Raw genomic sequence first — 12,244 nt, 5'->3', positions numbered from 1 at the left:
CCACCAGAAATGCACATGAAATCCACACAGAACCAGCTTTCAAACTCCGGGCTGAGAGGTGAAAGGAAGAGGACACTGTTGTGTACAGACTTCTCCGCTCCGGTTTAAACAGCTTTGACAGAGTGCAGGTGCTTGGTGGCTTATAGGAACGACCCGATGTGCCAAAAATCGCTTCAACACCAGAGTTGACAAAGTGAAGATAAACATATAATCCTCAGCGATAAAACTCTGCAATAGTAAAATAACACTCAACCTGGAGGCGCCCCCGGTGTTCACAGGGAACAGCTGGTATGCGAGAGCAATGCCTAATGAGCGTCCTAGCATCGAAGCTACGCACGGAGACGAGACGCTTATTTCCCAACGTGACAGAGCGTGGGGTTGTATCCCATTACGCATCCTTGTCTGTCTCCCGGAGTTTTAAACGAGAAGAAATTGATTGTTCTGTTTACACTTTTGAACCCTGGGTAGCGTCAACGGACGAAGGCTGTTGCTGAGTTTGGAGAACCAGGGAAGGCACCTCTGTCAGCTCCCAGCACCCCTGATAAAACCCTACTTACTTCTCAGCCTTGTTTCAGGCATGTAGTCGGCTTTGTCGTGGACCCATTCCGGTCGGTGCGGCCGGATGTTGGCCTGGGAGGCAGCATACGCGACAGGGTCATTGCTGACCCAAGCCGTCAGGTAGATGTAGAAAGCGCTGGGATTAATGATGCCATCTGCATCCACCAGACGCTGTTTAGTCAACTACAAAAATGGGAAGAACAGAGGCGTTTGAGAATGGGGTTGGGCAAACACACTTCTGCCCTGAGAGCACAGAAGCCGCGCTGCGCACCAGCATCACAACAAAGGATAGAATGCCCACTGCTGAAAGTGTCGAAAATCCCATCAGAACACCTTTGATTTCTTTCAATGTGCACTTATCAGAGGATGCAATCACTGGCGTGTTTACAACAAACACAGTTCTGCAGATGGCCCAGGAATTGGCTGAACCAATTAAATCTGAATGCTAAAAGACCGTCTGCAGCCAAGGCAGAGAATGAACAATCTGGAGAAACATATTTATAGGAGGGGAAGGGGGAGAAACCTGGCAAGAGTCCCCATGCACGTCTGTGTGCAGTTAACCTCTGTTGTTAACACTGAAGGAAATGCCACCCAGTAAATGGAGGAAAGCTATAAAAATAAAACAACATCTGTATAAATTTTGCTAACACTAGACTCCTATGACCTGTGGATTCAAAAAATGCCCAGTGCCAGAAAGTGCAAGGAACGAGTGTACACCCTCAGCCTCGCAGGGTGATCTTGTTCCCGGAGGTTGTTGGACTCAGCAGGCCGCGTCGTCTGCGTGGCCAAATGTGCTCCCTCTGCAGGAGGGCTGGTGGGCTTCGCTGAGGTGGGGAGCTCTGTGGGACTCAGTATGTGTATGTATGTTTTATATACATAGAAAAATTCTGTTTCCTGTTTATTTTAGATTCAGGCCTCGTTCCTCACTTTGGGTCTTTTTAAAACAAAATGAAAAACACCAGTGACAGCAGCTCCCAGAGAAGGAGTGAAGGAAAAAGGAACAGGGAGAGAGTGAGAGAACTGGATTTCGGGAATCTGGATTCAATTAATCCACAGGATATGTAACAACTGTACGTCCTCAACACATCCCTGGAATCACACAGCGCAGCCCGTGGCCTCCGTGCATGAGGCACGCCTTTCTCCCTCCCGGGAGGAGGAGATGATATCCGGGGGCCTGGCCCAATCCTGTTCGTCCCACAGAGTCCCTGGTCCCTTGCCCAGCCTCGCTGCCTGGGCACCTCCCTGGTGTCTCTGAGGCAGACTCCTCTGCCCGCATCCTTGGGAAACGTGACAGTCTGCTGCCTGCTGCTGTGAGCTCGGAGTTTCATACTCCTGAACAACTCTGAACAATGTACTTTGTAAATCTGTCACCTTGAACGCCAGCAAACAAGGGGAGACAATAAACAGAGCTGCTGAGAAGATCATTAGTATGACGGTTTTCTGCCTGAAGGTGAAGCAAGCAAGCTACAAAGAGCGGAGGGAAGAGGCTCTGAGGAAGCTGAAGCAGCCCTAGCCCGGGCCCCGCACAACGGGAAGAGTCCAACACACTCCTGAACACACCTGCGGAACGAAAAGGGGTACGCTGGGAACCAAGCGGCAGGAAGAAGATGCAGACCCAGGTGGAGAATATGATTCCCAGACACACACAGTTAGTGCTGCAGGAGTGAGCAGAATGGCGTGGCCACTCCGACTCCAAGGGTGCACGTTTCTGTCTGCTTCACTCATCACACAGCGATCTGTCTACTCCTGGGGCCAGGGCCGCCCAGAGATCTCCAACGTTAACAAACCCTCCTATCCTGCTATCGCCTCTCCAAGCTCCTAACCCACCCCCTACCCCAAATTCTGCTCATCCAAATGACCGCTACCCAAGAAACCCATCTTTCCAAGCTTGAATACCATGAAGACCAACATGGTACCGAGTCCTAGAACTCAAAGAATCACACGCTGCTGCGTTTCCAACATTGGAAAGAGCCTGCACTCTCTCGGCTGCGCTTCATTCTGACCGTCGCTCTGGCGGTAGGAACACGCCTGTCCCATTTGACAGATGAGGAAAGCGAGGCGCACTGGCTGGCCTGAGGTCACACAATTAGCTGGTGGGAGGAGGTGAAGTAAGTAGAGTGACCCAGTATTCCTTCTACCAGCTCCCAGTGCCTCAGGTCTCCAGAGAGCACAGGGTGGGGTCACATGCTGTGAAGCGGCCTCCACCAGGGCAGCGGCCGCGCAGCCCTGGACGCGCCCTCAGTGCACAGCAGTGGCAGTACCTGGCTGATGTCGATGGGCTTATCGCGGCTGCCGGTTTGCACCAGGAGTTTGTAGGCAAGGACTCCATCGTCTGATCCGTTCTTGTAATTGTTTGGCATGATTTTCCCGGTTTCCCAGTCACTGTCAAATGCATCCTGAAGTCCTAGAAATGGCAAATGATTGTAACCCATTACAACTCGCAGCCAGAAGGACCCTGGTCCTAACGGGGTGGGCTGAGGAGAGTGAGCAGGGCAGGGGGCTCTCAGACGTCCATCAGAAACACGCCCTCCGTGTTCCACATCCACTGTGACTGAAAGCGCTGGACTTTCATGAATGAACTGCAGCTGCTGCCAGCCACTGCTGAAAAGGGGGAAGGAGATGATCTGTTTCTGTGAAACAAATACTCATATTTTATCTTAAGAAAAACCGCTCTCCTCCTTTCGCCCCATGACAATTACAAAAGAAGGCAAGAGTGCGGTGGAGACACCCACCAGGGTCATTCACCGTTTTGTGCCACTTGGGGTGCTAAGTCATGGGTTCTTCAACACACCCAGAAATCCCACGTGGAGGGGAAAAGCATACTCAAACTCCCAACTTCAAACAGCAGCTCAGCTGCTTCTGGAGCCCAGGGTGAGCGAACACGATTCTGTCAATTTGTTCCATCTGTTCGACTTGTGGAGCTAACACAAGCTGTGGGATCCGCTGCCAGGTTGTGTAAAGATCACAGCCAACACCTATTCACTCTCGACTGCTCTCTTCCTCTCTGCCACCCTTCCTCAGGAGAGGGGGTGGAGGAGAAGGAAGGGAAGGCACTCATGTGCGTGCAGGGAAATACCTCACGGGGTAAATTTGGATCCGATTGAGAACAGGAAGCCACAGGCCAATACAAGGAGGCTCTGTGAGAACAGATGACAAACCACAAGCCGGGGAGGGGGAGGAAAGAGCTTTCTGGGCCTGGGGGATGGGCGAGCCCGCCAGTCCACCACACACAGCTGCGCTTGGCCTCGGTAATCAAAACCATCATTACAGACCTGACGGTTTGGCTGCAGCTGTAAAGAGATAAGCGTGTTGGAAGAGAAAACAGGGCCCCGGTGACCCGGCCTCAGGGTCTGAGCGCCGGCTGGTGCGCACGCTCTCTGGGACACCCCCACCCCTCCCTACCGCCTCCCAAGTAGAACTCCCAACCCCAGCAGCTCAGGAAACCACAGCTTTTGAACAAGCTGTGCATGTATGGGTTGGACACGGCTAGCAAGAAGGGAGAAGGGTTTATTTCATTTCAGGACATGCCCTGGATGACTTCAAAGGCTTCAAAAAAAAAATCTGGTTGCGTTAGTGCTCAGAATGGTTAAGCTCTTGGGGTCTGAAGTGGGCGGAGGGCGGGGAGCACAGGCCCCCTTCTGTCTCTCTGAGAAGTGAAACTCTCCTTCTGACACTACTGGCTAGAGGAACAATCTGGGGATGACAGTAGGCTTGGTGGGGAAGGGAGGCCGTGTCGGGGTGAGCGTGGAGGGGAGACGGGATGGGAGACGACGGGGTGGGCCGCGTACCTCCCAGACACGCGGGTTTTCACAGGGAGGCACGCGCACACACGGCACCCAGCAGATGTTGTTACTGAAAGCCCTTTCTTCCTGTTTTTGAAAAAAAATGAACAGGAGAAGAAAAATTACTGCTCCTCCTTTCCCCTCACCTCAAAAAGGGAGACCTCATCTGTTTTCCTCGCCGTCACAGTTTTCATGACATCATGGCGCGTCCTGGGCTTTAAGCCCCTCTCCCTTAACCGGCTAATCCTGAAGACAGGCTCACGCTTGGTGAGTGTGGGGCAGCGCTGGGCATCACAGCAACCAAGGGACGGCCCCGTTACAGTTAGTCACTCCGGCTTCACACGTGGAGGAGCTGAGGCTTGGAGAGGGGAGCCTGGAGAAGGCCACCCAGCAGGGGAGTGTTGGACGGAGCTCAAACCCTGGCAGCCAGTCAGCAGAGGCAGATGGAGCCACTCACTGGCCTACAGTGCCGGGAGACACCGTGGTACCCAAAGATGTGTCAAAGGCAGGAGTAAGACAAGCAGATTCAACTCCAGCATCAACAACATCTGGTGGCAAACAGGGTCCCCAAAATCTGAGGGCGGTTTCACAATATTCACACACAAAGACTTTTGGGACACCCGAGGGTGAAACAAAGGAAGAAAGAACCTATTTGGGGAAGTCGGCCTTGTTGGAAACTGGATTCAACTCAGAATCCACACTGCTGGTCCCTTAGGTGCCATTTACTCTACTGGGGGTTCAGAGATGAATATAAAACAGTGATCGACTTTATGGAACAGTTAAGTTCTTTCCCCATTACTACAGTATTTTCTGACGAATCACCAAAAAGCTCAAGTAACAATGGGCTGGCCTAAGCACATGTACAAGGTCCGACCCTGGACACAGGACAAGGGATAAGGCTGGGTCTCCACTGCCCCTTAGCCAGTGCTTCATATTCCAACGCACACACACTCTAGAAAACTGTGACATTTTACTTATTTTACAGCAAATCTTAACATGTCAGCTAGAAGGTCTCCCATTATGAATACCTTGTGCCAGTCATTATTTTCTAGTGTAAAGTTCTGGCCTAAAGGAATAACCCCGATTGCCCATTTTCCTTCAGCTATGGAACCCCAGAAGTAAAATGTTAATCACAATTTTGTTTGCATAATCCAGCGTGAAATAAAAAGGAACACATTTGCACATGATTCGAGGCATGGTTTTGATCTGACTCCGCCTTGTTTGCATGTATGTTTTAAGATGTGACATGTGGGATAGTTTTGAAATTAACCATTATGTAGTTTTAGGAGTCAAACAAATCAAAGATAAACTTTTGGAATGTTGATAAAGACCAATGAGATAACATGGTTTTAATGGGAATTCCATTAAAAACCAATGAGGCTCCCACCATTTGAAAACCACATAAAAATGTCAGCAAGGAAAGCTGACTCAAGGCTAATTGTTTCCTTGGAGAAAATGTTCAAAGACCACATCAACCACTCAACAGGCCTGAAAAACGTGTAGGCAGCAAAGGGCTCCAGTGTCTGGTCATTCTGTGTTGAGTGCTCTAGTGGACCTTGTAAGAGTCAGTCATGGAGTCCCAGGGCTGCCTGCGATCCTGACTGCTTAGCACCAATGGATCTCACTTGGTCTAGGTGTATGCCGTTCACATAGCAATCAAAACATGATTCCAGTGCACCTTAAAAAAGAAATCTCAAGTCCAGCTGCTTTACATCTATAAAGGAAGAAACGTATAGAGATGATCTACAATGCTCTATAAAAAGGTTAACCCCCTGCACGGCCTTAAGACAATCCCTCTTTACCCTCTTCCCAATCCTTGCCTAGCATGCCACACTCCAGAGCAGTGGCCAAAGACACTGAAATATACTCTACAATAACCCTCCTCTGCACAGAGACTGGCAGAGCATAGCAGATCTCTTTGTTATCTGTGGCAAGTTATTTGCATGTCTTTGGTCAATGCAGGGAAAATGAAAAGCAGGGATTCTCTCCATGTCTCTCTTTTAACTCATTATCCCGAAAACCATTGCTTTCTAAACTAAATATGAAAAATAAAGCTTGGAATAAATTCACGTTTGTCTCAGGAAGCTGTTAATAAATAATAATCATGGCATGTTTCCTTCCTCCAAAAGGAAAGTCAAACTGGCTACACATGTAGGCACAAAGTTCTGGTAAACACAAGTCAAGGCCAGAAGCTAGCTGTATGGAACTATCCTCCACCAACCTCAAGTTGTTGACCATTTCCTGCAAACTCTCAGGGAAACTGGCTGCCGAGTCTTTACATACAAGTGTATTGACTTCAGACCAAAAAAGGCACTTACATCTGTGTTTAAACAAGCCTAATTAAGTGGGAAATTAAGACAATCATTTGGATAATCTAAGCCAAAAAATGTTGGGGGCCATAATGATTTGGTACTCCAGTAAAAGCGTTTTTGCTTGAATTGGGGGGATAATTATCCTGATTCTCTACTTGGCTTTGCATGTGTCAACGCAGAATAAATGAAAAGATGTTCTTGGAATCACTGCACACATTTATATGCAGTTGGTCAGGAGAAAATTTAGACTTTTTTTTCCCTCCAGCTGATGAATATTTCCTAGAAACATTTCTAAGAGCGAAGAAACCAATAAAGGCACTTTATTATTTATTTATTTTTTGAGATGGAGTCTTGCTCTTGTCGCCTGGGTTGGAGTGCAATGGTGTAATCTAGGCTCACTGCAACCTCCACCTCCCAGGTTCAAGTGATTCTCCTGCCTCAGTCTCCTGAGTAGCTGGTACAGCACCACGCCCAGCTAATTTTTGTATTTTTAGTAGAGATGGGGTTTCACCATGTTGGCCACGCTGGTCTTGAACTCCTGACCTCAGGTGATCTGCCCACCTTGGCATCCCAAAGTGCTGGGATTTACAGGTGTGAGCCACCGCACCCCACGAAGAAAGGCATTTTAAAGCAGAATTTGATTACTTATAAAATAATGTGAAATGTGATTAAGCATTTATAACTTTACTTCATGTACCAAATCAAGAAACGGTCAAAATGAACCCAACCGTAAACTACGGAGCCTGGGTAACAGTGTGCAGGTTCATCAGCTGTTAACGAATACACCCCTCTGCTGCGGGATGTTTATAGTGGGGGGCTGTGCATGGGTGAGGAAGGGGGACATGGGCCATCTCGGCACCTTCTGCTCAATTTTCCGGGAAACCTGAAACTGCTCTAAAAACAAAGTCAATTAGAAACAGACAAATAACTTTTTAAAGGACGGTCAAAATATGGAGTGTAAGACTGTGCCCACTGCTTATCTGGCGTCTCCTGGTGCAGTAAGCTGTGATTTGGCAATCGGTCTGGTAATCCCAGGCACACTTTGATTTCATGTGGTCACCAAACTAGTCACCATCTATCCAAGAGGAAAGCACCAGAAGCCTCGGCTCCATGTGTTACATGCTCCCCTTTTCCTAACGTGCATCTGTACCTTCCCACAGAAGCTCGTCTGAATTATCTGCATCATTTTACAGGGAAAAGCCAGAGCTGGGAGGCTGCTGCAGAAACAGTCCAGGTAAGACTCTTGAGCAACTCTTATAAGCCCATGAAACACGTCAGTGTTACATTCTACTCTGACACATTCATAATCAGGACAAAGGAACCTGTTGAAGCTGAACATGCAAAAGACCAAAAGGACGAAAGCCCTCCCACAGCATCTCACCTTGAAGCCAGTCTCTGAAGTAGTGCAGCCACATTTTGGGAAGCTGTTTGTTTTCTTCCAACATAACATACTTCACATTACTGAAACTCCTGTGAAGGTCGTAAAGTAAGTGCTGGATATTCGGGTAGTCTGCTTTCTGGGTGACTATATACATGTTGTAGAAAGAAAAGTATTTGAACTGTGCAGCAATAAAGTCGTATTCTCTGGTTTCCCGAGGTACAATGTCCGTAAGGTCCAGCCCGTCTCTCACTCGGGTAGTCCCATAAAGGCTGACCCCCAGCAAGCCCAGAAAAAGGAAGATCACCACTACCTGGAACAGAAGAGGTACAAGGTCAGACAGATCCCAGGGAGCACCACTGACTCTGCCTGGACAGAGAGAAGCTGTCTAATTAATACCTTGTTTTCACCACCACACTTGACCTGATTTAGCTTGTAGGGGTTGTTCTCCCATAGGAAAAAGGATAAAATCATAGTAATCGCATTTTTGTTATTCATATATATATATGTGTGTGTGTGTGTATATATATATACACATTATATATATGCTATATGTACACATATATATACATATATATGTGTGTGTGTATATATATATATATTTTTTTTTGGTGAGACAGAGTCTTGTGTTGCCCAGGCTAGAATGCAGTGGTGCCATCTCTGCTCACTGTAACTTCCACCTCCCAGGTTCAAGCAATTCTCGTGCCTTAGCCTCCTGAGTAGCTGGGATTACAAGTGTGCACCACCACGCCTGGCTGTTTTTTTTGTATTTTTAGTAGAGATGCGGATTCACCATGTTGGCCAGGCTGGTCTTGAACTCCTGACCTCAGGTGATCCACCTGCCTCGGCCTCCCAAAGTGCTGGGACTGCAGGCGTGAGCCCCCACGCCCAGCCTTGTTTTGTTATTTATCTGAGTTGGGATCTCGCTCTGTTTCCCAGGATGGAGTGCAGTGGCATGATCAGGGCTCATTGTTGTCTCCAACTCCTGGGCTCAAGTGATCCTCCTGTCTCAGCTGCCCAAGTAGCTAGGACTACAGGTACACAGCACCATGCCTTTTTTTTTTCCTCTCTCTCTTTTGAGACAGGGTCTCACTCTCTCACCCAGGCTGGAATGAAGTGGCGCCACCACGGTTCACTGTAGCCTTGACTCCCCGGGCTCAGTGATCTTCCCACCTCAGCCTCCTAAGCAGCTGGGACTATAGGCAGAGCACCATGCCCCGGCAATTTTTTGTAGAGATGGAGTTTCACCACGTTGCCTAGGCTGGTCTCAAACTCCTGGGTTCAAGCAACCCGCTGGCCTTGGCCTCCCAGAATGCTGGGATTACGGGCGTGAGCCACACCTGTCCCTGGCTAATTTTTAAAATATTTTGTAGAGACAGGGTCGTCCTTTGTTGCCCAAGGCTGTTCTCGAACTCCCGGCTCAAGCCATCCTCCCACCTCAGCCTCCCAAAGCGCTGGGATAACAGGCATGAGCCACCGCACCTGGCAATAATCACATTTTTAAACAACCTCATAAAAAAACTCGCTGCATGGAGGTTCACTCCCATGGAAGAGAACCTCATTAAAATGGCCCTATGCTCTAAAAGCGTTGACTTCTGGAGGACTGAAATATATCGTACTTATATGAATTTTTTTTAAGGAAAAAGAAGAAAAGTAAAAGCAATCGGATGAGCTCCAAAGGTTCTGTTATTTTTTTGAAGACAGGAAGAGTCTTCAGTTGTGGCGGATTACCTTGGCTTTTGGTTTCAAGAGGAAAGGAGCATAGTGCTTCTCAGCAAAAGATGAGAGCGCCCACTTGGTACAGGGGGGCTCCAGGCAGTGGAGGCTGGAGTCGGAGAACTGGGAGAGCAGGTCCCTTGTGGAGCTGGTGCTCTCCGGGCTCTGGCAGCTGAGGGTGTCCTGTGTCACGGTGACGGGCTGCACGGAGATCTCGGAGCGCGGCTCGGCCGTGGTGTAGTACACGTGTGTGTGGGGGTCGTACTCCGTGCGGAGCTGGACAGTGGACTGCATGGTAATCTGCGTTTCATGGGCAAAGCTGTGGCTGCTGTAGGGGGGTGGGGGGCTGTAGCGGGTATTGTCGCGCGTGTCGGTGTAGGCCTGAGGTTCAACCTGAATCACTCTGCTGACGCAGGGGCTGAAAGGAGGGAAGCACGTTGCAATGTTACGCTTAAAGAGGGAAACGCTGCTTTCATTCTGCCATTTTCACTGTGTGCGGGGAAGCTATTTTACACAGCCCTGACTTCGGAAGAGAAACGTTACACTGCTGAACTCCAGAAACATCGCCTGGCTGATAACACCATTGCCTGGTGAACTAGATAAAAGTCAGTCTGAGGAGGCCACATGGAGAACTGATCCTAAATTTGGCTTCCAAAAGCAAGTTCCATCATGACGAATCCTTCAAAGCATAATTCCAAACAAAATCAAACCACCACCAAAGGACTACACATCTTCTAGATGGGTGGTTTTCAATCTTGTTCTGCTTTAACGCAGAGATATGAAACACTCCCACAATTGGCAACATCAGTTCATGATGGGAAACGGGGTCATGGGTACCAGCATCCCGAGGGCTGCGAGACTGTTCAGCTGGGGCAGGGGAGAAGGAAGCCCTGGGGACTCTGATGCCCCCCCAGGGAAGCAGCCTCTGTCCAAGCTCTCCCCTGTATCCTCCATGCCAGCACAAACCCTGTTACCCACATTCCTGTCTAAGTCCACAGGCTGAAAGAGTTCTGCACAATTCTGCACCCAACCAAAAGGCCGCAGCGGTCTGAAAACGTACCTTGTAAAACAGCAGAAAATATCCAGTCTCCTGTCCTCACGTCGATATAAATCCATGCTCAGAATGGCAGGAAAAATGAGCAGAACCATGGCAAAATTGAACACCACTACTACCGCTGCCTGGGAACAGGAAAGAAATTCAGGTCACCAATATGCCTCCGCCCAATCAGAGGTCACCAGTACGCCTCCGCCCCATCAGAGGTCACCAGTACGCCTCCGCCCAATCGGAGGTCACCAGTACGCCTCCGCCCAATCGGAGGTCACCACTACCCCTCCGCCCAATCGGAGGTCACCAGTACGCCTCCGCCCAATCGGAGGTCACCACTACCCCTCCGCCCAATCGGAGGTCACCAGTACCCCTCCACCCAATCGGAGGTCACCAGTACGCCTCCGCCCAATCGGAGGTCACCAGTACGCCTCCGCCCAATCAGAGGTCACCAGTATGCCTCCGCCCAATCAGAGGTCACCAGTACCACTCCGCCCAATCAGAGGTCACCAATACCCCTCCACCCAATCAGAGGTAACCAATACCCCTCCACCCAGAGGTCACCAATACGCCTCTGCCCAATCAGAGGTCACTAATATCCCTCCGCCCAATCAGAGGTCACTAATACCCCTCCACCCAGAGGTCACCAATACGCCTCCGCGCAATCAGACGTCACCAATACGCCTCTGCCCAATCAGACGTCACCAATACGCCTCCGCCCAATCGGAGGACCGCTTAGAAAATAAACACGCTTTTAAACAGTATTTTTCTTTCCCTTTCCTCTTGACGTGTTTGAACCTATGACGGATGTTAAGAGTTTCTTTTGCTACATCAAGAGCCGATGTGACAGGAATAGTCTTGACTATTTCTGGACCTATCTCTAATAATTCCATAAACCGGTAAGGCACACACCTGGGCACTAAACTACTAACGTGTTGTAGTAACCTAACCAAACCGAATCCACAAAGGCAGAACAGAGAGCACTTGCCGCTCGAGACAGAATGTAAAACAAAGAGAAGCGTTTCCCTTCCAGAATGCTTCCAAGAGGTCACGCGACCCTGATTTTACAGTTAAACACTTTTATATAAAGTGGATCGAGTTCATCAAAATGTCCCCCTTTAAAACATGAAATACAATTTCACACGTGTCCCCTGAGGTTTTCATAGGCAAATTCCAAATAGCCTCTGGAGTAGCCAGTGGGGTGTGACAGCAAGAAACAAAAGGCCAAGGAGAGTTAAGCAGAAAGAAATTCCTGTGTGTGATTAGAGTAGGCAGAATAAATAAGTACAGATTCAAAAGTCACTCTATAACCTAGAATAAACACAGGGCTAGATTCTGCAGTGTGTTGGCAAATCTCCTGCTGACCTAGTAAAAATTACAAAATTGGGCTGTTAATAGAGGACCCAACAGAGGCCAGTGGAAAGTCCACCCAGCTCGGAAGGGCATGGCAGAG

At 49.0% G+C, this 12,244-nt stretch overlaps 1 protein-coding gene across 7 annotated transcripts in view; it reads right to left on the bottom strand.

Moving 5' to 3' along the window:
• The window catches only part of PTCH1 (patched 1), a 76,297-nt gene that overhangs the window by 16,172 nt on the left and 47,881 nt on the right, over window positions 1–12,244 (bottom strand). For all 7 annotated transcript variants that reach the window (XM_011927509.1, XM_011927508.1, XM_011927511.1 and 4 more), the window contains exons 13-17: window positions 10,807–10,925; window positions 9,762–10,164; window positions 8,034–8,343; window positions 2,820–2,962; window positions 558–741 (exon numbers count right to left, since the gene is read on the bottom strand). In XM_011927509.1, the coding sequence (XP_011782899.1) occupies window positions 558–741; window positions 2,820–2,962; window positions 8,034–8,343; window positions 9,762–10,164; window positions 10,807–10,925 (1,159 nt within the window). The remainder of the gene's footprint in view (window positions 1–557; window positions 742–2,819; window positions 2,963–8,033; window positions 8,344–9,761; window positions 10,165–10,806; window positions 10,926–12,244) is intronic.

Source organism: Colobus angolensis, unplaced genomic scaffold (assembly GCF_000951035.1).
Source record: "Colobus angolensis palliatus isolate OR3802 unplaced genomic scaffold, Cang.pa_1.0 Scaffold72, whole genome shotgun sequence".
Classification (NCBI taxonomy): domain Eukaryota; kingdom Metazoa; phylum Chordata; class Mammalia; order Primates; family Cercopithecidae; genus Colobus; species Colobus angolensis.
The sequence above is the reverse complement of the archived record's forward strand: the minus strand, read 5'-3'. Positions and strand labels throughout refer to the sequence as shown.